This window comes from Mastigoproctus giganteus, chromosome 5 (genome assembly GCF_048544385.1).
Source record: "Mastigoproctus giganteus isolate SK-2022 chromosome 5, ASM4854438v1, whole genome shotgun sequence".
Lineage (NCBI taxonomy): Eukaryota > Metazoa > Arthropoda > Arachnida > Uropygi > Thelyphonidae > Mastigoproctus > Mastigoproctus giganteus.
This window is the reverse complement of record NC_143579.1, coordinates 1,793,406-1,820,448: the sequence shown is the minus strand read 5'-3', so window position 1 is coordinate 1,820,448 and position 27,043 is coordinate 1,793,406. Positions and strand designations below refer to the sequence as shown.

Genomic DNA, 27,043 nt, shown 5'->3' with positions numbered 1-27,043 from the left:
ATCACATGCCCTACTACTACTACTACAGAGTTGGCCAAAAAAATTGTATGCCTTTCTTGGAATGCAAAGGTTGTTGCTGTTGGATTTTAGGCATCACTAACTCAGCCCATACTATGCCATATCTGTGTGTGTGTGTGTGTGTGTGTGTGTGTGTGTAAGCACATGCATGTGTTTACAAGCCAATCTGCATGTTGTGTAGGCTGAAAATGCAGAATAACTCAAAGGAGGGTCCCTAATCCCTCTTCTTGAGATTGGCGACTATACTCTTCACTGAACAGGACTTCATAAATTCCTCTAATCATCAAGGAATCAAACCCAGACCTCTCCAAATGTGTGACAAGTAAAAACAACACTATATTGTCATGGAGGATAATGTGGAGGTGTGGGGGGTATGGGGAGTGCAGAGAAAGAGAAACTAGTAAAGGATAGTTGCAATCATATGGTGGCCACTTAACTAAAAACAAAAAAGACGGGGCAACAGAGGGCTAATTTAAATACAATTATGCCAAATTCTGTTCTTTTCTAAGAATAGAATTTGGCATAAGTTTTTGCTTGGCTAAGGAGACATTTAGCTAACTTCAACTACTTATCTTATTAACAATTAGTGGTAAGGTAATTACAAGTATTTATCATATTTATCATACAAGTAATTTTAACTGTGAGTAACGTACATATATTTTGATAACTATGTTTTGCTGCTTGTCATGGCTTAAAAAGCTAGATTTCACATTATTATATTTTTGATGTTTTAAACTCTGGATAAAACTGACAAAAACTTGCCAAATTTAACACAAACATTAAAATTATTCCATTCTCCATTAACTTCCAAAAAGTAACATCTCATTCAGTTTTTTAAGTTTAGCAAGAGTTCTTCAGATCAAGCTTTGAGTTTGTAAATTTAATTCATGATCTTTATGTATTCACAATAAACACATAAAGTCCTCTGACCTCAGCGATCTTGATAACAAATGAAAATGTATTATTATAATAAATACTGTGCATAAATTTTTATTTTTTAAGACTTTCATGAAGATAGACCTCACAAACTATATTTTAATTATAGTAAAAATACAGCATCAATATGATTATATGGAAAGTAGTCTTCACAGAACCTTACATACAGAATCAAGTAGCTTTAAATAGCATGAAGTACATAATAAAAATTACTATATTACAATAAATTAAATTAAAAAGTTGTAAGACTATACCTTGAGGAATCGTTAGAAAAAGCAAAACTATAGACACCAGATGTATGTCCTTTAAGCTCAAATGCTCGCTTTACTTCTTTATATTCACCAGACTTTGTAAAACATACTTCCCATATTTTAACATCTGGTGTAAAACCTAAAAGAAAAAAATATTCAAAATACTTTATTAAAAACTTTTTATCATTATTAAAAATACAGCAAATCATTTAAATAAAAACTTTAAACAGCTAAACTGGAGTCACAGCTTTTTGAGTTATATGATAAACCATTACCAATGTATAAGCTTAAATAAAAATAAAAAAACTAAAAATACCAAAATATTTACAATCTCATTTAAATTAAAAAATGAGGAAAACATTTATGGTATCTATCATAATCAAAACAATAGGTTATTGTGATACATCTTATAAAGGGTAGATGACTGATGTAATTAAAGTGAACCTGCTTTGATTCATCTATATAGAAAAATAATTAAAATAATAATTACTAGGAGTTAGTAATTCTCCTCACTTGGCACAATACCAAGAAAACCATGTAAACTCCAGTATCCCCCCCAATCTTTTCTATCATACTGCCTAAGTCACATCTTTTGATCGATATCATGGAGAGACTCAATGTTCCTTACATTTCAATGGTACAGCATCGAAACAGTTTTTGCAGGCCAGCTATTGGACAGTCCATCGACAAGCTATCATTAATGCACTAGAGATGCATCCAAATGCATAGATGCATTTGGATGCATCTCTAGTTCACACTATGAAGCATCCAATGCATTAGACAGGCATCAAAACATGTTGTTAACACACTAGAAAGCATCCGAACATACTATTAACACTAGGATTTCTCTGTTTATACTCCGGGACGACCAAACGGTCAGAGGAGTTTACAAGATACACAGAATACAAGAAACAGCACCATATTCAGCGGTCACGGGCTTGAACCCCGGTCACTCAAGGCACATGTACTTATGCACAGGTGCACCTGACCACTAGGCTACGGCGGCCTTTTTTTTTTTTTTTTTTAATTAACACTAGAAAACACCCCTATCAAGACAGTAGGGCTTGTATGCTAATATGACTCCAAATTTCATTGGGACATAGAAGCCCTGGGGCAGGAGCCAGACTTTTTTTTTTTATGAAACCCCCAAACACGAGAGGTATTAGAACTTATAGTACTTAGTACCATGCATGGGTTGAAGGTTGAGAAAACGAAAGAAGATATTTGTTGACATTAGACTTGAACTCCAAGTTTGCAGACAATATGAAGGTTGGCAGGGTTGTTAATGACACTAATGACAGTACGCTGCTGCAACAGGATCTAGAAAAGTTGAGCAGGTGGGCTGAGAGGTGGCAACTGAAGTTTAACATTGACAAATGTAAAGTACTGCATATGGGAACCAGTAACCCCAGAGTAATGTATCAACTGTGTGGTACTACACTGACAGTGGTAGAGAGTAAAAAGGACCTGGGGGTAATTGTGCAGGCAGATATGAAGTTGTCTGAGAAGTACAGACAGTCTGCAAGAGTAGCTCATGGTGTCATGTCAAGGAATTTTTCTAGAAGGGATAAGGAGGTGATTATTCCCTTGTATAAGGCAATGGTCAGGCCACACTTTGAGAACTGTATACAGGTCTGGAGGCCTCATTTCAAGAAGGATGTAGAGCTGCTGGAACGAGTACAGCGAAGCGCAACAAGATTAGTGAATGGAACAAAGGGTTGCTCTTACGAAGAAAGGCTCAAGTTTTGCAAATTACAGTGTCTGGAGACTAGGCGCCTGCGAGGTGATCTGATTGAGGTGTATAAAGCCTTGAATGGTTTAAGCATGCTCAGTGCTGATGGGATTCTTCCTCTTGTTCAGAATAATTGCCTGAGAGGGCAAAAATTCAAACTGAGGAAAGATGGTTGTAGGATAGATGTGCAGAAGTTTGCCTTTACCCAGGGAGTGGTTGATTGCTGGAACATACTTTCATCTGTAGTTATAGAAGTTGATAGCTTAAACAGATTCAAGGCAGAACTAGACAAACATTTGGAGCGAGTGGATGTGTGAAATAAGGGGTTTTTTTTTTGGTTTTTTTTGGTTGATGCTATATAAGCTTACTTTCTTGCATGTTGTGCCTAATGCTAATGCTAACTTCTGTTAACTAATTTTCAGGAAATATGTATGAAGGAAGATTGTTCCAGAAAATGGCAGTTGAATGAATAAACGAGGAAGATGAAAAGTTGGTTCTATCAGTTTGAAGTTAGACAGTAAATGGATGTAGGCTGGTGGCAGTAAGCGTTCAGACTGTTTTGAAAGAGAGAGTGGGAATTGTAGAAGCCAATTCAGAAGAACGGTACTGTTTGTAATTTTTTTTTTGGAGCATTAGCAACTAAGGCCATATTGCTCCGGGATATGCGGTGGTCATTCCCTGACCTTTCCGCATCCTCCGTATTTGGTGGTGACGGGCTCGAACCCTGGTCTAATCAAGAAGCACGTACTACGCACTGCTCCTTCCCACCTGGCTACAGAGGCGCCAACGGTACTGTAGAAAAGGCATGCAGCAGAAACAGTACGTCTATGAGACAGAGAGTGGAGAGACTCTGTTAGATTGTTTGTTTGTTGTTTGGTTTTTAGAAGCATCAGCAACTAAAGCCATATTGCTCCGGGATATGCGATGGTCATTCCCTGACCTTTCCGTATTTGGTGGTGACGGGCTCGAACCCCGGTGTAATCAAGAAGCGTGTGCTATGCACTGCTGCTCCTACCCACCTGGCTACGGAGGCGCCTACTCTGTTAGAGATGAGTCATTAATTAACCTAACTGCCCTCTTCTGAAAGGAATCTAGAAGCTTGAGAGAGGTTTTGGCAGACTCGCCCCAGATGTGGGAAAATATTCCAAGGTAGGGAGGATTTGCGATTTGTACAGAGTGAACAGCTGTTTGGAAGAAACGTAACGCCGAGAGTGAAACAGAAACCCAAGTTTTTTAGATGCAAAGAAAGCAATATTTGTAATGTGCTTGTGCCAAAAGAGATTAGAAGTCAGAGCAATCCCCAAAAGAGTTATATCATCTTGCCTAGAAATTAGAGTGTCACCAAAGATAAGAATAGCAGCAGAAGAATCCTTTTTGCAAGATATAAGACAGGACTGAGTTTTGGAAGGATTGAAATCAACTAAGTTGTCTTTGCCCCACTGGAGAATTACCTGGAGATTGGCATTAAAGGAATTGGTAGGAGATATTCGAAAAGTTGCACATTGAGCAGGGCGAGGTTTCTCAAACTGGAAAGTTTAAGAAACCTCGCTGATGATAGCACATTGAATACAATGTGCTATCATCAGCAAAACTATGGATAGGATTTCCGGTCAATGGAAGAAGGTTATTAATATACAAGAGGAAAAGGGGGGGGGGGGAAAGAACTGAACCTTGGGGGACAACAGCATCAGTGCAGAAGTTAGAAGACATAGAGCCATCTACCATTACTCTCAGTGAGAAAACTGGATAACCAATTACAAAAAACAGTTGGGAAAACCATAAGATGGAAGCTTGTTCAGAAGACTTTTGTGCCAAACACGATTGAAAGCCTTTGAGATATCAAGAGCAACTGCTTGTGTTTCACCAAACCTTTCCACTGAATTTCTCCATAAATGGGTAACATAATCCAAATATCACCAGTGATTCGACACTGATGGAATCCATACTGACGATCGTTGATCAGATGGAAGGTTTCTAGATAGTTTAAGAGTTGGCGGTTAATTGATTTCTCCATTACTTTAGAAACAGTAAGAGTAATTGCAATGGGACGATAATTGGATGGGAGGAATTTGTCATCCTTTTTAGAAACTCGCTGGATATGAGCAAAGTTGGATATGTGGGAATGAAGGAAAAACACCTTTGGAATAAGAAAGTGAAAAACGTCGGCAAACAACAGGAGCACAGGTTTTGAGAACATGCAGAGAAAATACCATTAGGAACTGGAGCTTTCTTGGTATCACGATTCGTCAAAATCCTTCTGACATCATTTTGATGGAAGAGCACATGTGGCAATGAATGGAGCATGTTAGGAATGGTGGGAGGTGTTTTATTAAGATCATTAATACATGAGTTGGAAGAAAAATGGGATGCTAGCAGGTCGGCTTTATTCTTGGCTGAAGTGACAATAGAGCCATCTGGTTTTAATAGAGCAAAAGTTGCAGCCAATAGCTTTGGCAAGAGACCAGAATGCTCGAGTACCATAAGGGCAAGAAGCAAGTTTTCTACTCTTAGCCTGTTCAAAATCTAGTTTGGACTGATTAATAACTGTTTACAATTATTGCATATAGGCAGAAAATGAAACTGAAGAATTGGAAACAAGCCAATTACGATATGCAACATTCTTCTCTTGATCAGCCTTAGCACATTTATTGGAAAACAAAGGTTTAGAAAAAGGATGAGATTTTAAAGTGGTGTGTGGAATAAAGGATTGCATCCCTACAAGAACAATTTCACTGACATGATCTGAGCAAACGTCGACATCAGAAGTTCTGAAATAGTAATCAGACCAAAGTAAAGAAGAAAAGAAATCATGCAGGTCATCCCATTTTGCATTCTTGTAACGTCAAACAACACGACGTTGGGAACAGCCATGAGATAATGGCTCCATTGGAGAGGAGACAATCACCAAGTTGTGATCTGAGGTGCCTAAAGGACCATTCACTTCGATTACGTACTTAGAAGGGTTGTTTGTGAGAAAAAGTCAAGCATGTTGGCTGTATGGTTAGGATTGCCCAGTATTCTGGTAGATAAATGAGCACTCTGTACAAGGTCATTAGTAATTGCAAAAGCCTCGGCATCTGGACCAGCTGGGTCTGTGAGATCAGAAAACGGAAACCAGCTGGAGTTGTAAACATTAAAATCACCAAGGAAAAATTACTTCACTGTTAGGAAAGTTGGACTGGAGAAAGTCAAGTTGCAAAGAGAGGAAGTCAAAGAGTTCCAAGTGATTAGTCAGTTGGGAGAATGGTAGAGACAACAGATGAATTTGACAGAATGAGGTAGAAGGATTTTAAGCCAGAGAAGATCGAAAAGAGGAGATTCCAAATTACCAAGTCTCTTACCGGGAATATCGGAATGTACATATGCATAAGTACCAACTTTGAGGTGAAAGGCATCATACAGCGAATAGTTTGGGCAACTGAGATGAGCAGTGGTTGAATCAAGAGATAACTGAGATTCTGTCAAAAAAGTACATGGGGTTTGGCAGACTGTAAGTGGAAATGGACATCATGGAGATTAGAACTGAGACCACGTATATTTGTGAAATGAACTAGGAAGACTAAGATAGATATCTTGAAGAATGCAACTCCGATTCAAATCCCTAGAAATGGTCAGAGCAGTGCTTATAAGTACTTCCAGGAGGCTGATGTAAAATGATGTTGGCAAGGCTCCTGAACAGATAATTACAAGTGAGACCATATAATTTAGAGGGTTATGACACTGTGATGCAGAAAGTAAGAGGAGGAAACCATTGTATTACATTCCCAAGAACACAAATACTATGAAACACATCAATCAACCTTTGGCACACAGTCTCCATCAGGGCTTAAATGGCTAGGGGATACTAAGAATCAGCACAAAGACAATATTGGTACCTGAAATGTGGGAAGCAGGTATCAAAATGAAAAGACTGATAATGTCACCAAAGAAATGGAAAGTATGAACTTTAACGTCTTGAGGATCAGAAAAGTTAGCTCAACTAACTCTGGACGAATGAAAATAATTTATGGTGCTCAGGTTAAGATACACATAGTGGAGTAGGCATTATCATGAAGAACAAATTTGCCAACAAGGATAGCACATCCATTTTGAAAGAATTCTAACATAAAGTGAAAATAAACAAAAAACCACAAAAAATTAACATCATTCGGGTTTATACTCCTACAACAGATGCAAGTGATGAAGTGATAACTGAGTTTTATGAAAATACTAAAAGAGCCATAGATAACAATAAACTCACAAGAAAGAAGTATAATAATGGATGACTTCAATACTAAAGTAGAAAAAAGTAGAGAGCCTAACACAGTTGGACCATTTGTGTTGGATTCAAGAAAAAAAAAAAAAAAAAGATGACAAATTCAGTGGAATGTGCAGTAGACACAAATTAATAACCAATGTAGAGTCTTATTGGTTGTGGATCTCTCCACAACCAAGAAGACTCTACACTTGGAAGTAGATGGAATAAATGGCCTCAAGAAACCAAACTGACTACACCCTGATCAACTAAAGTTTGGGAACATGTTAACAAAAACAAAGACATACCCAAGCACTGACTGTGGGACAGACCACAATCTGCTGATGAGCAATATTAAACTAAAACTAAAGGTGATGACCACCGTGTGAAGGAGCAACTGACTGAATATAAAAATATAATAAAAGAAACTGCTAAGGCCATCATCAGATATAAACAATCAGAAAAAATAAAAAACACAAATGACTAGCAAATTCCTAAAATTAATGAATGAAAGAAAGACATACAAATGTAAGAAAAGTGAAATAAAAGAAGTAATAGGGGTAAAAGAAGCCTCGCTAGAAGATGCAAAAGAAGCCCAGTTTCATTTCATTCCTAAATGAAATGAAATGGAACAACTAAAGAAAAGTCACAATACAAAAGAATTTCTTGTGCAAAAGAACTGCACAAGGAAATCAATGAACTTACAGGAACTGTAAGTTCCACTGATTATCTGAGAATAAAGTTGGGAAAATAAATACATATGAAAGAAATGAGAGAGTCCTGCAAATTATACCTAAAGAATCTACATGATGCCCAAAGAAACTTACAGGAGCTAATTATTGAAATAGTAAAACTGATCATACTGGAAGAGGAGGTCAGGCTCACTATCAAAACTATGAAGAATGCCAAGGCAAGTGGCTCATATGAAATTCCCTCTGAAATGCTCAAGAAAACTGTAAGGGTGACATAAAATAAATGACTAATGTTCTTAAAAAGATCCACATAGATGGCAAGACCCAAAAATGATGAAAAACTCAGGAAACCCAAAACATACAAATGTGCAGAGCACAAAAACAATCAGTTTACTGAACCACATAAGCAAAATCCTACTTAAAATAACACACTACAGAATTTATACAAAAGTGAATGAGCTAACCAGAAATATCCAATTAGGATTTCAAACAGTGGTTGTAACAAGAGAAGTTATTTTCACTTTCACAAATGCCAATAAAATATATGAAATTATTGCCTTCATTTCTCTTTTGAGAAGACATCTGACAGATTCAGACATAACAAAATTGAAATCTTATACAACACAGCACTGGACTATAGGGATATAAAAATTATAAAATATGCCTACTGGAAATAGAAAACCAAAGTTAGGATCAGAAATGTGGAAATGGACTGGATTAACTTTAGGAGTGGCATGAGTTTTCTCCTAACCTTAATCTGAAAGTCGTGTTCTATCACAGATTCTGTATATCATATATGGAGAAAACATAATTCAGAAAGCTCTAAATGAGCTGGAAGAAGAATCAAGGTATATGGAACAACAGTAAACGAGATGTGGAGATGAGAGTTATTATGGCCACTTCACAAAGATAACTATTAATGAGTAGAATAGAATCTAAAAGTGAAAAATGGACCTAACAATTAACAATAAGAATTCAAAAATTATGTGCATCAAAGAAACAAAAAATAGCATTCTCTATTCTCTGCAGAAATGAAAATAAAGAACAGATGGATTGACTGATTTAGGTTTTATTGGCGCATTAGCATCTAAGGCTATAATGCGCCAAGACCAGGTAATATATAAAAATTTATTCTCTCAGTGACCTAAGTGGTTAGGCCACCATGTCCAGATATATAATAAAAGAAATAACAATAACGTAAAAATTTTAAATACGAGTAAAAACCTTTATTGATTTAAAAAAGCTAAAAACAGCAGACACATTGTCATTGTCAGATAAAATCTGACTGAGTGTATACAGCTCAGTCAGATGGTTAAAAGCGGTAAAACGGATATTGCTAAAATCTGGACAGTCAATTAAAAGGTCTCTAATCGTTAAAATTGTGCCACAGGACACACATATAGGAGGGTCATCAGCCCTCAGCAAAAACGAATGAGTTAAATGACTGTCCTATGCGGGTCCGGGCAAGAACAACTTCCTCCTTACGATTCCTGCGCAGACTAGACTGCCACGGTTCAATTACAGGCTTTATAAGATATAATTTATTCACAGTCTGTCTATTCCACGAATCCTGCCATTGGGAATATATCTTTTGGTGTATTATTTGCCTGTAGTCTGTATAGGGGACTGACAGGCAGCGGTTATTATTGGGAATTGCTGATTTGGCTGCGGCGTCAGCCAAATCATTTCCCCTAATCCCAATGTGGCTGGGAATCAGCAGAAGCGGATATCATATACATGTCCAAGGAGGAAGTGAATCTTCTGCTGAATACTAGACAGAACTGGATGAGGATTATATCTCACAGATATTAAAGCCTGTAACACGCTGAGAGAATCGGAATATAAAATGAACCGTTGGTATTGGCATTCACTAATGTGATCCAAGGCTAACTCTATAGCATGCAGCTCTGCAGTAAATATGCTGCATTCAGAGGGAATCTGCTCTGGTGTAGTGCTGTCTGTAAAGACAGCAGCAGATCCCACATATGATTCCGACTTTGAACCGTCTGTGTAAACTGGCACGAAGTCAGAATGTTCAGCTCGGTGTGCTGAATAAAGCTGCAGGTAGACAGACGATGGAGTGTCCGACTTTCCCCAATTTCTAAGGGACAAGTCACATGTTGGAACATGAGCATGCCAGGGTGGAAGGGGTTGCTTTGGTGTTTGGGCAACCTTGTCTACCTTAATATTAAGTTCTTTGAGTAGCTCTTGGAGACGAATACCAAAAGGACGATTGGCAGTCTTACGGGTGTTGTACAAATTTTCCCATCGTGGCTCAAAAACGAATGGCCACGTAGGATGGTCTGGCAGGGATTTCAGTTTTAAGGCGTACTTTAGAGACAACCGCTTACGTCGAAGTGATAACGGTGGTTCGTTTGCTTCGACGTATAAGCTCTGGACAGGAGATGTTCGAAATGCTCCAATAGCGATACGGAGAGCCTGATGATGGACAGGATCCAGCCATCGAAGTACACTGTCTCTGGCCGAATTGTATACCAGGGACCCGTAATCTAGTCTAGATCGTACAAGTGCACGATAGATACATAGTAGGGTGCATCAATCCGCACCCCAAGATGTTGAGGAAAGAGAGCGCAGAATATTCAGCCCTCTTATGCACTTTGTGCGGAGTTGACGGATATGTTCCAGAAAGGTCAGCTTTTTATCGAATACGAGTCCCAAGAATTTTGCGTCCGCTGCTACTGGAATTGCATTTTGTCCGAGCTTTAATTCAGGTTCAGGATGAAGATTACGCTTACGACAAAAGTGTACGCAAACGGTCTTCTCTGGCGAGAACCTGAAGCCATTAGCAAGAGTCCAGGAGTTGAGGCGATCAATAGCTTTCTGCAGTTGTCTTTCGATAACCCTCATGTTGCATGACTGACAAAATATGCTAAAGTCATCAACATAGAGGGCACTGTTTACAGTTGGAGGAAGTTGTTCTGTGATGGAATTTACTTTGATGGCAAAAAGCGTGACACTTAATACTGATCCTTGTGGTACTCCCTCCTCTTGGCTAAAGAAACGAGAGAGTGAGGATCCCACACGAACTTGGAAAGATCGATTGGCTAAAAAGTTTTTAATAAAAATGGGGAGTTGCCCCCTAAGGCCAAGGCTATGCAGATCTTTTAAGATGCCAAATCTCCAAGTTGTGTCATACGCTTTCTCCATGTCAAAGAACACTGACACCAAGTGTTCGCGTTTTAGGAAAGCATCCCGGATGGATGTTTCCAGTCTAATAAGGTGGTCCAAAGTGGACCTGTTCCTTCAGAAGCCGCACTGGATGTTGGAGAGAAGGTCATTTGATTCTAAGTACCATATTAAACGAGCATTAACCATTCTCTCCAGGATTTTGCACAGACAGCCAGTCAGAGCAATAGGACGATAATTTGTGGTGACTTTTGGATCCTTTCCTGGCTTAGGAAAGGCAAGAACGATTGCCTTTCGCCAGGAGTCCAGAAACTGCCCTTCAATAAAGATTCTGTTATACAGAAGGAACAGACAATCCATAGATTTTGGTGAAAGATGTTTAATCATTTCATAATGGATGCCATCTGGTCCAACAGCACTTGCTTTGGAAAGAGTGAGGGCTCTTTTCAGTTCTTCTATAGTGAATGCCCCGTTGTAGGGATAGAGGCCCTTGGACTTAAAATTAAGTGCTTGTTTTCCAATTTATGTTTCAGGACCAGGAACTCTAGGGAATACGAGGATGTTGCGGAGATGTTAGAGAATGTTTCCCCAAGAGCATTGGCTATTGCAGTTGGGTCTGCAATAGTGCATCCGTTATAATCTAGGATTGAAGAAGGGTGGGATGTATATTTTTCCTTCATTTTCCGGATTTTATCCCAGACTACCTTAGAGTTAGTAGACTGGTTAATAGATGATGTAAAACGAATCCACGATTCCTTTTGACTCTGACGACGGATGTAGCGTGCTTTGGCTCGTGCACGTTTGAAGGCTAGAAGGTTGTTCGTGGTAGGATATCGGCGAAATATCTCCCACGCTTTGTTTTGAGCCTTTTTTGCTGTTGTGCATTGTAAATTCCACCAATGTTTGGGAAATGGTGGAAACCGGGCAGATGTTTTTGGGACAGCATTAGCAGCTGCTTGGACAATGATTTCTGTGATGTACTTTATTGCGTCATTTATAGGCTCCCGACTGACTGTACTGAGGTCAAAATTTGCCTGATGTTGGAAGGCATTCCAGTCAGCCTGATCAAACTTCCACCGTGGTAACCTAAAAGGAAGACATGGGCTCCCACTGTGTAACAAGGTTATCACGGGGAAGTGATCACTTCCGTATGGATTCTCCTCCACTTCCCAAGTGAGTGAAGGGAGTAGAGAAGGGGGAGCAGATAGAGAGATCAATGGCAGAAAAAGTATAGGTAGGCATGTGGAAGAAGGTGTTTGTTCCAGTATTTAGAAGGGAAAGGTCATTGTCATTGAGCATACGCTCTATGACTCATCCCGTTGATGTTAGCACTACCCCACAGGGTGTTATGTCCATTCATATCCCCGAGAAGTAAGTAAGGGGAAGGCAACTGCGTTACAAGATCATCAAGGTGTTCCTGGGGGATATCAGTCCCAGGTAGCAAATAAAGAGAGCAAACTGTTAATATAAATCCCACCAAAAGGTGAACTGCAACAGCTTCCATGTTAGTTGTAATTAGCAAGGGCTAAACTGGGGTCTGATTGCCGACGAGGATAGCCACTCCTCCATGAGCAGAGCCATCCGCAGTCTATCCTTTCGAAAAATTGTGATGTTGTGCATGGTGGGATCGTCATTTCCTTTTAGATATGTCTCCTGTGAGCAAAAGCAAACTGGCTCGTGATTTTGCAGACGGGCCTTGATGTCTTCTGCATTTCGCCGGAATCCACGACAATTCCATTGTAGGAATTTAGCCATTATTTTGGCTTGGTGGGTCCATCAGGTGGCCTCCGAGGTGCTGAGGGCTTACTTTTATCAGTCTTAGGTTTATCTTTTTTGGGGAAGAATGGATGCTGTCCCGTGTCCATTTCTTCCCCCGCAAAGAGTTCCAAGACTGAATCTTCGGGTACCTCCTTCTGCTCAACATCCATGTTTTCTTGGGTTCTAGGGGGGCCTTCCCCTTTCTTATTCTTTTCTTTCATAATTTCCTTTGTTGCTTGTGGAGCATTAGGAGGTACTGATATAGGAGTGGCAGCTGATTGGTTCTTCTGTGCAGGTTTTTGAGAACTTAAAAGATAACGCACGATGGGAGTGAAAGACTCCTTTGGAGGAATGGTCATGTCCGTCTGAGTTCCGACAGAACATCTCCCTGCTACCTTCTGGGCGTAGGTAGGTTTGGTGATATTCAGGGATTTTACCGATTTCCTTGCCTCCTGGTATGATATATTTAGCTCTGCCTTCAGCCGTTGAATTTCTTTTTCTTCTTTCCACCTCTGGCATGCTCGTGAGTAGGCTGGGTGTTCGCCTTCACAGTTAATACAGGTGGGTTTTTCGGTTGAACATGCTGTTGTTTCGTGGTCCTTTGCACTGCATCGAGCGCATGCAAGGACTCCAAGGCAGGCCATTTGAGAGTGACCATACTTCTGGCATTTAAAACACCGTAATGAGTTCGGAACGTATGGACGCACTGAACAATTGATGTATCCAGCTTTAATCTCATCAGGAGGTTTAGCATTAGCATTAGCATTAGTAGAGGCATTTGATGCAAGAAAGCAAGCTTATGCAGCATCAGCCAAAAAAAAAAAAAACCCACTTCCACTTCACCCCTCTGTTCGTTCAAAATACCTGTCCAGCTGAGCCTTAAACTTATTTAGGCTATCAACCTCCACCACAAGGGATGGCAGTCTGTTCCACCAACCAACCACCCGCGGGCTAAAGGCAAATTTCCGCACGTCTATCCTACATCTGTCTTTCCTCAATATGAATTTATGCCCTCTCAGGTGATTTTTCTGAGCTAGAGGAAGAATCCCATCAGCATTGAGCATGCTTAAACCATTCAAGGCTTTATACACCTCTATCAGATCACCTCGCTGGTGCCTAGTCTCCAGACACTGTAATTTGCAAAACTTAAGCCTTTCTTCGTAAGAGCACCCCTTTGTTCCATTCACTAATCTTGTTGCCCTTCTCTGTACTCGTTCCAGCAGCTCTACATCCTTCTTGAAATGAGGCCTCCAGACCTGTATACAGTACTCTAGGTGTGGCCTGACCATTGCCTTATACAATGGAATAATCACCTCCTTATCCCTGCTGGAAAAATTCCTGTATATCATTGACAATACTCCATGAGCTACTCTTGCAGCCCGTCTGCACTGCTCAGAGAACTTCATATCTGCCTGCACAATCACCCCCAAGTCCCTTTCATTCTCTACCACTGTCAGTGTAGTACCACAGAGTTGATACATTGCTCTGGGGTTGCTTTTTCCCATGTGTAGTACTTTACATTTGTCAATGTTAAACTTCATTTGCCACCTCTCAGCCCATCTGCTCAACCTTTCCAGATCCTGTTGCAGCAGCATAGTGTCAGTAGTGTCCTTGACAACCCTGCCAACCTTTGTATCATCTGCAAACTTGGACATTAAGCTTGATATACCATCATCAATATCATTTATAAATACAGAAAACAATAATGGACCCAACACTGAGCCCTGAGGGACTTCACTAATAACATTAGTCCACGATGAGCAGTGTCCATTGATTACCACTCTCTGTCTTCTCCCCCTCAACCACCCCTTTATCCATAGCAGCAATTTGCCTCCAATGTCACACTGCTCCAATTTGTGCAGCAGTCTCCCATGTGCAACAGTATCAAAAGCCTTTCTAAGATCTAAGTAGATAATATCAAAGTTATTCCCTGCATCCAGTTCTTTTGTGACTGCATCATAGTATCCAATCAAGTTGGTCAGGCAAGACTTCCCCTTAACAAAACCATGCTGTGTCTGAGCTATAACTGAAGTCTTGTCTAAATGATCCTGCAGTGTTTCTTTAATCAGTGCCTCCATTAATTTTCCTGGAACAGAAGTTAAGCTCACAGGTCTATAATTACTTGTGTCAGCCTTTGATCCTCCTTTGTGAATTGGGGTCACATTTGCACATTTCCAGTCTATGGGTACCTCCCCTGAGTCCAAGGAAGCTCTCATAATTATGGCTAAGGGTTTGCTTACTTCCTTTGCTGCCTCCTTTAATATAACTGGATAGATCCCATTCACCCCGGGTGCCTTTCTTGTGTTTATCTTCAACAGTTTCTCCTCCACTTTACTCCCAGTTATTTCAAGATTCTGTAGCTTACTGCTAGAGTTGAATACACCTCTGGCATTCCCCTTGCTGAATAACTCCTCATGTGTGAATGTCGATGCAAAATATTCATTTAGTTTGTTAGCTACCTGAGCAGGATCATCAACAGTTGACCCATCAGTATCAAGTGGACCAATCTGATTCATCCCCTTCCTTCTAGAGTTTACATAAGTAAAGAACTCTTTGCTGTTTTTCTTTGCATCCCTTGCCAAGGATTTCTCGTAATCTGCCTTCGCCTGCCTAACCTCCTTTGTAACTTGGTTGCATATCAACTTGTATCTATCATAGGCTTCTGTGTCATGTGTTAATTTGTAAGTATCCCATGCATTTTTCTTCTCTGCCATATGCCTTATTAGTTCATCTGACATCCATTTTGGCCTAAACCTTGAACAATATTTCTTAGTTGGTATGTAAAGCCTAGTAGCTTCCAAAATAAGTTCTTTGAATGCTTCCCATTTTGAATTTGCTGTTGGTAACATCATCAGTTGGTCCCACTGTATAGAATTTAAATACTGTCTCAGTCCATCGTAGTCGCCTTTACGGAAGCAATAACCCTTCCCTTTACCCCTAATGGTAGTTATCTCTTTCAGTAAATCCCACTTCAGCACACTGTGATCACTGCCACCTAGTGGTTCATTTATCTGCAGATTTTTAATGCATGAAGAATCACTGCTGATAATCAAATCAAGAGTATTACTCCCTCTAGTTGCCTCCCGAACATGCTGATGTAGAAAACAATCATCCAATAAATCCACAAAAGCCCTGCTAGTGTGTGAGTAACCAGCCCCCAAATTCCAGTCAATATCTGGGAAATTAAAATCTCCCATTATAAGACTCTCTGATTTACTGGCCCACTCTATTTCCCTGTACAGTTCCTTATTATACTCATCAGAGTCATTAGGCCTATAGCACACTCCTACTCTCAATTTTGATCTCCCAATGCTTATGTCACACCAAACTGACTCAACACTGCACTGTCCAGCGATGTCGACTGGCTTCACTTCCTTGGTTTTTATGTGTTTCTTAACTAATAGCATAACCCCTCCCCCCTTCCTATCCTGTCTATCCTTTCTGTAGACGTTGTACTCCCCAAATTGCATTTCTGCATCCCTTATATCTGTGTGACACCACGTCCCTGATATCCCAACAATATCTGCCTTTGATGTTTTGAGCAATACCTCAAATTCATCAAATTTATTTACTAAACTCCTAGCATTGGTGTACACGCAAGTATACCTGCACCTGTTTCTATTCTTAGCTACCCTAACACAACCCATGTGTTTACTTGTACCGCAATGGCTCCCAGCAGTCTCTGAAATACCATGCATCTTGTTTTTCAGGCTTCTGCTCATTCTAATAGAAGCAGTGCAAGAATGTCTTTCACCTCTGCCAGAGGCTACTGTCAATCTATTGGTCTTTGTCTCTCCCCAAGCTAGCAGTTTTCCGACCCACCTAACACTGCCTCGATAGCATCAGCAAATATTCTTGCACCCTTTCTATTTAAGTGTATCCCATCCCTGTAGAAGCAATCTCTCCTGTTAACAAGTACAGTCCAGGCTGAAAAAAATTTAGGAGAGTTAAAAGTCAGGATAACGCTCCTGGTTTTAACAATTTTTTCATCCCTTCGCACAGTAATTCTTTTGACGGCAATAACTCCCTGTGGTTTTAATTCGGAGCAGATTTCCTCCTCGGTTACGTCGAGAAGGTCCCACTCCGAAATGACACCTCTCGATGAATTGAGTGTTCTGTGTGGTGTCACTGTTATAGGGATTCCTCCGATTGATGTTATTCGGAGTAGATGTTCCGATTGCCTGTCATTTTTAGTTTCAATTAAAAGGTCTCCAGAACGAAGCCTCTTAACTGATTTGGGTGAACCTGCTAACCCGTCTAACCCTTTTTGAATAAAAAAGGGCGACATTTAACCAATCGGTGTTTCATTGGTAGAATGCATGATTAAGAACCTTGGGACAGGCCCTGATGGTAATTCCGTTCGCTGCCTCTTTTTAGCAATAATGCTATCTGTCTCCTTTTCATTGATTTCAGATAGGGACCAGGTTGGGGCCCCTGAAGAAGTGAGTTTATTCATGGAGTTTTTTTAAATTGTTCAGTGCCTGGGCTCCCCACCCACCACGGAGCCCAAAGGGACACCCACTACCCGGCATGCAATAAATGCGCTCGGGAGTGGAACGCCAGGGCTACCCAGACACTATACCCGCACCGCCGCCAGCCTGAATCCTGTCCCTCACACCATGAGGGTAGGGGCGTGGCATTGACACGGCTGACCCTCGCAGGCGAGCCTACTAGCCAATTGATCCTAGCCGGGCCTTCCAGGACCACCTGTCTTGTCGAAGCAGGGGCCAAAGTGGTGTATTGAAGCTGGGCCCCTCAACCACCAGGATCCCCCTTTCCAAATTTCCACGGGTCGCAGCGCACGGCAAACACGCCGGATTCCATTGATGTAAGCCTGGAACCTGGGCTGTGGGTGTTGGATCCCAGTGATGCTAGTCTGGAAGTCCAGCAGCATCACTGGGAGGTCCCCTCACCACGTACGGGTGCCCACGTCGAGGGGATAAAGAACAGATCAACAACTTTTGCTATTGAGGAGATTCTACTGAGACAATGACCAAACTAAAGAAATCAGATCATGTATAATGATATACGACAAACAAAAACAAATTATTTCACTAGATGAGAAAAATGCAGTGAAAGAGCAAGGCTGAATTTAAAATTAAGAATCAAAACTCTACAATGCTAGATGTGGATGATATAAAGAAGAAAGATATGTTATATGAAGAAAAAAATCTGGAAAATTTTAAAAAATGAAATGACAAAAAGATTGGAAGCATTTGAGATGAGTAGTGAAGAAAGAAGAAAGGCTTGTGAAAAAATAATTCATGATACTAGGTTATTGCCGTTGTTGTTGGAAGCATTAACATAATGGCAACTGTGCTGCAATGTGCTAAACCAGTGCTTCTCAAACTTTTTTGGATCACCGCCCCCTCCTTGGTTGGATCACCCCCCCCTAAAAAAAAAAGCCCTCGACAGGGCTTTTTTTTAGCCCACCAATATAAAGTGAAGCTAAATAACTTAAATGAATATTTGTCTGTTTGCCTCCAAAAACATAAATGCAGCCCTGCATGCATGTATGTGTGCGAATTATAAAGAAAACTATTTACTGCACTTTATTCCTTCTTCGTAAAAAATTACAATTACATAAATAAAGTCAGTTATAGTCACTTAAATTAAGTCATAAAAATTAAAGTTAATTACCTAAATAAGTCATGATATTAATGGAAATAGTTAATATATTTTAATATTTAATGCGATGGATGAGGTTGGTGGAGATTTATTAGCTTATCAATATTAGGTTTAATATCTGTAAGTAGAAGTCGTAAATCGGCACGTTTAACAACATCCAGACAATTTCTTTGTTTTGTCAGCAATTGAGATACAGCACTGAAACCGGTTTCGACTAGATATGATGTTGGAAAAGAAATAAGTAATTTTTTTACAATTCCCCACAATGCAGGATAATGATAATGGTCGTGGATTTTCTTTTGTAACCAAAATTCCTGATAAGAATTTTGAAATTTTGGCTTCAGTTCAACTTCATTTTGTAATTCAATCAATTCTTCTACAAAACGTTCACCATCGTCATTATTTAAAAAAGGATTTATAACCCAATCTGGAATTTTCAAATTAAGGAGATCTTCAAACCTTTCCTGCATATCTCTGTGCAACATTTCTAGATGATTACAAAAAGTTAGTAGAGTTTCATCAGCTATTTTTTTTTCTTTTTCTCTATTTCCAACAGATTTGGAAATTGATACAATTCACATCGTCCTACGTTGCGCATAAAAAAGCTTTAATTTTTGAAATGCTGAAATTTGAGTTTTTGCCTTAATAAGAGTTACATCTTGTCCTTGTAAATGTAAGTTCATTGAGTTGAATCTAGTAAATAAATCTGCAAGATAAGCAATATCAGTTTTCATTTTCTTGAGGTCATTACTAAGGTCGTTTTTCCTATCTTCAAAAAACTCGACAACAGTAACAAAGAGTTCATAAAATCTGTTGGGACAGTTGCCTTTTGACAGCCACCGAACCTCAGAGTGAAGTAAAAATCGTTCAAAATCTTCACTGTTTTGATCACAAAGTTTTAGAAATATACGATGATTCAAAGAATGTGCTTTAATTTTGTTTATAGCAGTAATAACAGATTGTAGAGAACTGTGCAGTTGATCACCAAGTTTTTTCACAACTAAATGCTGATGGTGAATGACACAATGAACAGTAATAATATTTGGCACAGCATTTTTTAAATAAGTCATAAAACCCTTGTAACGGCCAATCATTGATGGTGCTCCATCTGCCCCTGTCGTCCCCCTTTCATGCCTCCTATCCCCCCGTCTCCCCTTTCATGCCCCATGGATAATTCAACCCCCCCTAGGGGGCAATATCGCCCACTTTGAGAAGCACTATGCTAAACAAAGACTTAAAGTAACAGGTGAATGATGCTAAGAACAGAGAAATGAGGTACTTGCTGGTTATCCAACCTCTGTATCGGAGACAACATTTAAAAAAGAAAAAGATTCAGTAAGCTCCAATAAAACTTTTTTTTAAACATTTAGCCTTCACTTCTATTTTCCTTATTATAAATCTTGTTATTCTTAAAACTGCAAAAAAAAAAAATAAATAAATAAAATTCTCATAAAAATCTAGAATAATTTTTTTTAGGTTTGCTCTTTTAAAACATTTGTTTCAGTTTTAAAGAAATGTGTCAAATAAAACATTTCTTTATTTAATAAATGCTTAAAATAATTTAAAAAATTAACATACCTGATGATGCTACAAATCTGCCACAGGGAGAGACACATCCAAAATAATTGCTAATATGATGAGTATCAATTGTAGCAAGCATTTCTCCTAAAATGAAATACAAAATAAATAATCTACCATATAAACTAGTAGAACAAATATTAATATCTAAGTAAACTCATTAAGAGCACATTTCTGTAAGCATTTATAAAAATAGACTACAAGTTGATGTTACCTTATTAATAACTACCAAAGCAACACTGTAAGGGGGGGGGGCTACATTGCAAATTAATAGGAGTGTTCTGTATCTGAGACTCTCTTAGAAGGAGCCTCAAACACCCCATTTGTTTTCTCATTTTTTCCCTGCTAAAGGGAAAAGACTCAAGCAATCAAGACTCATAACAGCTAAGCAATTGTCCAGGATTCTCACTGTGCATGTCAAGAAACCATAACATACAGAAATGGTAAACAGGCTACTAGAACACTGTCTTGAGACAGCATCATCAATGACAGAAGCTTAAACTTTTAAGAAGTGGAATTATCAGAACTAGAATGATATATTAAAACAGAAGGTATCATCACATTCTTTGGCAAAAGATGCTAAGAAAAACAGCAAGGATTTCTTTACTTATATAAACTCAAAAAGGAAGGAGATGAATCTGATCGGTCCACTTGATATCGATGGTTCGACTGTTGATGATCCTGCTCAGATAGCAAACAAACTGAATGAGTATTTTGCATCTACATTCACACATGAGGAGTTATTAAGGTTTGAAAATGGCAGAAAGTTATCGAATTGTAGCAGGGTGCTTAATGATTTTGTAATAACTGAGAGCAAAGTGAAGGAGAAATTGTTGAAGTTAAACATAAGAAAGGCACCTGGGGTGGATGGGATCTATCCAGTTATATTAAAGGAGGCGGCAAAGCAACTAAGCAAACCCTTAGCCATAATTATGAGAGTATCCTTGGACTCAGGGGAGGTACCCATGGACTGGAGATGTGCAAATGTATCCCCAATTCACAAAGGGGGATCGAAGGGTGACATGAGTAATTACAGACCAGTTAGTTTAACTTCTGTTCCGGGTAAAATAATGGAGTCACTGTTTAAAGATGCATTGCAGGATCATCTAGACAAGACTGCAGCTATAATTCAGACACAGAATGGATTTGTTAAGGGAAAGTCTTTTCTGACAAATCTGATAGGATATTATGATGTGGTTACAAAGGAACTGGATGCAAAAAATAATTTTGATATCATATATTCGGATTTCAGGAAAGCTTTTGACACTGTTGTGCATGGAAGACTATTGTACAAATTGGAGCAGAATGGTATTAAGGGTAAGTTGCTACAATGGATAAAAGGATGGTTGAGTGGGAGAAGACAGAGGGTGGTAATTAATGGGTGCTGGCCTTCGTGGACTAATGTTATTAGTGGAGTCCCACAGGGTTTGGTGTTGGGTCCTCTGTTGTTTTGTATATTTATCAATGATATTAATGAAGATATATCAGGCTTAGTGTCGAAGTTTGCAGATGATACAAAGGTTGGCAGGGTTGTTAATGACAGTAATGGCAGTGTACTACTGCAACAGGATCTAGATAATTTGGGTAGATGGACTAAGAAGTGGCAACTGAAGTTTAACCTTGGCAAATGCAAAGTACTGCATATGAGTAGAAGTAACCCCAGAGAAAGTACCAACTGTGTGGTACTACACTTAAGGTGATAGAAAATGAAAAAGACCTGGGAGTAATTGTGCAGTCAGATATGAAGTTTTCTGAGCAATGCAGACAGGCTGCCAGGGCAGGTCATGGGGTTTTGTCAATGATATATAGGAATTTTGCTAGCAGGGAAAAGGAAGTGATTGTCCCTCTGTATAAGGCAATGGTCAGGCCACACCTTGATTGCTGCATACAGGTCTAGAGGCCTCATTTTAGGAAGGATGTAGATTTGCGTAAGCGTGTACAGAGAAGGGCAACAAGACTTGTGAAGGCAATGAAGGAATCCTCTTACCAAGAAAGGCTTAAGTTCTGCAAATTGCAGCAGCTGGAGACTAGGCACCTGGCAGTGATCTGACTGAGGTGTATAAGGCCTTGAATGGATTGAGCACACTGAATTCTGATGGGATCCTTCCACTTGTTCAGATTACGAACCTAAGGGGGCATAAATTCAAATTAAGAAAAGACAGATGTGGAATAGATGTGCAGAAATTTGCCTTTAGCCAGCGGGTGGTTAATTGCTGGAACAAACTTCCATCTGTCGTTGTGGAAGTTGATAGATTAAATAAATTTAAAGAGGAATTGGACAGGCATTTGGAGGGAATGGTGTGATTTTTTTTTTTTTTTTTTGGCTGATGCTGCATAAGCTCATACACTTGTTTTCTTGCATCACATGTCACTACTACTACATAAACTAAAAGGATAAATACAGATCAACTGTAGTAAACAATAATTATAAATTAATTTATTCTGGAAGTACTGTACAGCAGAATGAAGTGGAAATAGCTTAAAATTAAATTAAATTGTATTAAACCTAACTGTATTAAATTGCCAGTTAAGTTTAATAAAATTAAATTGTATTAAACTTAACTGGCTTGGAAACATTAACCAATAAGAGGATTTAAGTTGGAAAATTTCAGCTGGAAAGTTGGATGATGAAATTTGTCTGGACCAGTTAAAGGGTAAAAAAAAAAAAAAAATAAATAAATAAATAAAAAAATAAACAATGAAAATAATAGAAGAGTTCTTTAAGAACTTTGGAAAAGCAGTAAATCTAATGACAATGAAAGAATAGTATTGGCACTGCCTGGCTAAGATTATTGGTTTGGCACGGAAGGTTGTTGTTGTTGAGTTTTTTGGTGCATCAACAACTGAGGCTATAATGTACTGATTTATGACATCTTTCTTGTTTGTTTTTCTACTGATAAGAGTTCAGACAAGGTGATATTTTTTAATCAATTTTAAGAAAACGAAAATGTCATCCATTTTTTCCTGCCATTCTCCAAGAACATTCTGTAGTGTTAATTGATTGTAATTATTGAAATGTGAGGAGAAAGCAGTTTTATATTCTCTTAGTGGGCATTCTATGATGATATGCAGTATCATGAGTGAGCATGAACAGTTACTGTATTGTAGAGCAGCTTCATCTCTGAGTAGGTAACTGTGAGTAGGGAATGCATGACCAATGACCAATGTGAAATTTTGCTAGTATAGTTTCTTCTTTTCTATTTCCTCTCAGGCTGGACTGCCACCGTTTAGGTTCTCTCTTTATTTCAAAAAGTATATTATTTGTTTGTTTTTCCCACGTACATTTCAACTGTTCTTTATAGATCTGTTGTATAATAGATTTATAGTCAACATACGGTATTAGATGAGATCGGATTTGAAGCACTTTTGGTAGCTAAGTCTTCCTGTTCATTTTCTGGGACTCCAGCATGTAAAGGAATCAAACAAAAAAATTATGCACTGGCTTCATGTATGAATTTCTATTAAATGAACACAAATTTTCTGTAGCAGAGGATGACTGCTGGAAGAAATTAGTTACATCCAAAGAGATATTTTAGGAAAATTTGGAGAAAGGAGAGAAAGTTTAACCCAACAATAATGGTAAAACATTGCTAGAGTTTTGTGAAAGCAGGAAAATAAACACTAGCTTTATGCTGCCTCTCCATACTTGAAATTTTCCAAGTATAGAGACGCAGCAAAATGCCTCAAACTCAGATTCAAAATGCTGAAGGTGGAAGAAAATACTGTTTTGGTGGTTACATCACCATTATGCAGTCATTCAGCAAAGCATCAAAGCCTTAACTGTACCAATATATTAAAGCTCAATGTGGAAACTACAGAGGAATTTCACTCCTTAGTATTATATTAATATACACTGAAAGGACTGAATTCATGGAATACCTAGTTCCTGGGCAAAGTGATGTCAACCCTCTCGTAATGGATGAACCCACTGCTTGGCAGGTATATAGGTACACTGTATTACTGCATTCACATAGACAGTAATTCAATGTCAGTATGAATAAACATTGTGAGTTAACAGACTTTGAAAGAGGGATGATATGGGTGCCCAATGCATGAGTCACTCTATCAAGGAGGTGCTACAGAAATATTGAACATAACCTGGGGGAAGTATCATCAGGTTTTAGACCAAAGAGGAGGGAAGCCAGATTGTTGATTTTGAAAACATATATAATAAAACATCTTGGAATCTATGCTTTAAAATTTGAGAAAAATAAAGAATCAAGGAGAATGAAGGAAGCACTACAAATGGTTTAAGGTTAAACCTGAAGTGAGAGATAGATGAATCTTTTTTTTTTATAACAATTTTTTATAACTTTCATGTAAAATATAATAAAAAATAAAAATTCATAAGAGTTACATATATTTTCCTCCATAGGATTGCTTCTCTTCAAAATTCTTGTTTAAACACAATTCGAAATTTAAAATGATTAAAAATATACTACATTTAAAATCAAATAAATGAATTCAATTCTCTAAGCACATGAATGCCTAGACATCCCCAGGATCATAACCGAAGGCTCCCAATTCAACCCCAGATCAATCCAATACACCTCACAACCCCGAGAAATTGAAAGCATTGTGTCAAAGTTTTTAAAAATAAACATCATTAAATTTCACGAATGTGCAAATATACGATAATAAATATTTAAAATTACTTTAAATTACTTTCCTTCCTAAAAAGGACAAAACTTTTCGACTTGTTTTATCATTAGCATTAGCATAGGCATATGATGCAAGAAAGAAAGCTTATGCAGCATCAGCCAAAAAAAAAAAAAAAACCTTCCACTTCACCCCTCTGTTCGTTCGAAATACCTGTCCAGCTGAGCATTAAATTTATTTAGGCTATCAACTTCCACAACAAGGGATGGAAGTCTGTTCTGCCAACCAACTACCCACTGGCTAAAGGCAAATTTCTGGACATCTATCCTACATCTGTCTTTCCTCAATTTGAATTTATGCCCTCTCAGGTGATTATTCTGAGCAAGAGGCAGAATCCCATCAGCATTGAGCATGCTCAAACAATTCAAAGCTTTATTTATACACCTCTATCAGATCACCTCGCCGGTGCCTAGTCTCCAGACACTGCAATTTGCAAAATTTAAGCCTTTCTTCGTAAGAGCAACCCTTTGTTCCATTCACTAATCTTGTTGCCCTTCTCTGTACTCGTTCCAGCAGCTTTACATCCTTCTTGAAATGAGGCCTCCAGACCTGTATACAGTACTCAAAGTGTGGCCTGACCATTGCCTAATACAAGTGAATAATCACCTCATCCCTGCTAGAAAAATTCCTATACAGTAATACCGCGACTTATGCGAACTCTGAGTTACGCGGTTCTTGATTTTTTCGTTTGGCAACACTGCCGCCCACTATCTTCAAGGTCGTTTTTCATATGTTATCGATATATGGTGCGACGGCGGAGAGTGAGAGCGAAAGATGAACAAAATTCAACTTTACTGCGCATGAGCTGCACATATACACAAGAATTTGTATTCCAACAAATTTGTGCTCAACGTTTGTCGGAAATTACATCGTTTTCATGAGAGAAATGGATCGCGTCGGTCGAGCCATATAGAGTCAGGCCTCGTATAACACGTGTTTACAATATATACGAATTCGATCATACACTATTTATAAATACGGTAACGATATCTTATAATATAACACGAACCGAATTTGCTTGTGCACGATTCGCCTTTGTGTTTACAAGAAATGGGCCGACCGGGCTAGCTGAGTGGGTAAAGTACCTGCCCGGCAACCCAAAGGTCGCGGGTTCGATTCCCGCCTCGGGCTTGGATCAAAGTACTGCAAAAACCTTGGGAGGTGCAATATGGCCACAGAAGCCGATGCGCCAACAACTACCAAATCAAAAAAAAAAAAAAAAACAAGAAATGGCAGTCGAATGCAGAATCACGCCACCCGAACGCAACACGATAGGAAAGAAGAGAAGATTCAGAAAATATATTTGTTTTAGGGGAATTTCACCATAATAACGTAAAAACCAACACAATTCCAGCTATCGGTATGCAATTAGATGGAGTTTACTACCAGTTTATAACAGATTCCACTAGCAGAAACGCAACTGGATTTTTATTGTTTTATGGTAGTAACCCCTAGAAATGTGAGGTGTTAATAGTGTATCTCTGCCTTTATGGTGTTTTTTATTCAGTTGCTACATGTGTGCAGCTTTGTTTATGCATATCAAGCGTGACTCCTCGTTTTGTAATTGTGCTTTATTCCCTAAAAATAGTAAAATACTTAAAAGGTGTGAAAAGGAAGCATACTGGTGAAGACACTGCAGATTCAGAGAGAAAAAGAAAAGCAATTATCGATAAACAGAGGCAGACTGCATCAAAAATTCTTACCCGGGAAAATTTATAGCAGCCTCATACTATGGTTTATGGCCAAAATCACACAGGCCCACCGGGATTTCCCCGGTAAGGCTTATGGCCAGTCCGCCTCTGTCGATAGAGAAAAAATATGAAATTGTGAAACGCTTTGAGTGAAATGAAAGACCATGTGATATTGCACGTGCTACAGGCCTAAATGAGGCAACAGCGAAAAGCACATGACAATTGCAAACTTGACAGAAGGTCTTAGCTCAATTGAAAAGGGCTTAAAAATTTTAGAAAACATAGACTACAACGAAGAACGCGTTATAGTTACAAAGCAAGGAATAAAAAAATTATTAGCTTGCTACAAAGAAATTCTGCGTGAAAAAAAAAAAGTCTCTGTGTCGTCAGACGAATTTGTTAGATTTTATGAAGCCATCGACATCGAAATAACTTTTTAATGTAAGTCATTTATTTTTTTAATACATATTTTGTATTATTATGTATAAAGAACTGCAATTTTATTAATATTTTTCTTCTAAACTAGTGTTTTTGTTTGTCCTTGGTCCCAATTAAACAAAATTTATATGTATTTATATGCAAAGTTGTACGCCGACTTACGCGAATTCGACTTAAGCGATTTTCGTCGGATGTTGTTTGTTGTTTTGGTTTTTAGGAGCATTAGCAACTAAGGCCATATTGCTCCGGGATATGCGGTGGTCATTCCCTGACCTTTCCGC

At 38.8% G+C, this 27,043-nt stretch overlaps 1 protein-coding gene across 1 annotated transcript in view; it reads right to left on the bottom strand.

The window, feature by feature from the left end:
• The window catches only part of LOC150085126 (transducin beta-like protein 2), a 216,011-nt gene that overhangs the window by 88,942 nt on the left and 100,026 nt on the right, over window positions 1-27,043 (bottom strand). The window contains exons 5-6 of the mRNA XM_090373042.1: window positions 19,975-20,061; window positions 1,209-1,344 (exon numbers count right to left, since the gene is read on the bottom strand). Coding sequence (XP_090229168.1) covers window positions 1,209-1,344; window positions 19,975-20,061 — 223 coding nt within the window. The remainder of the gene's footprint in view (window positions 1-1,208; window positions 1,345-19,974; window positions 20,062-27,043) is intronic.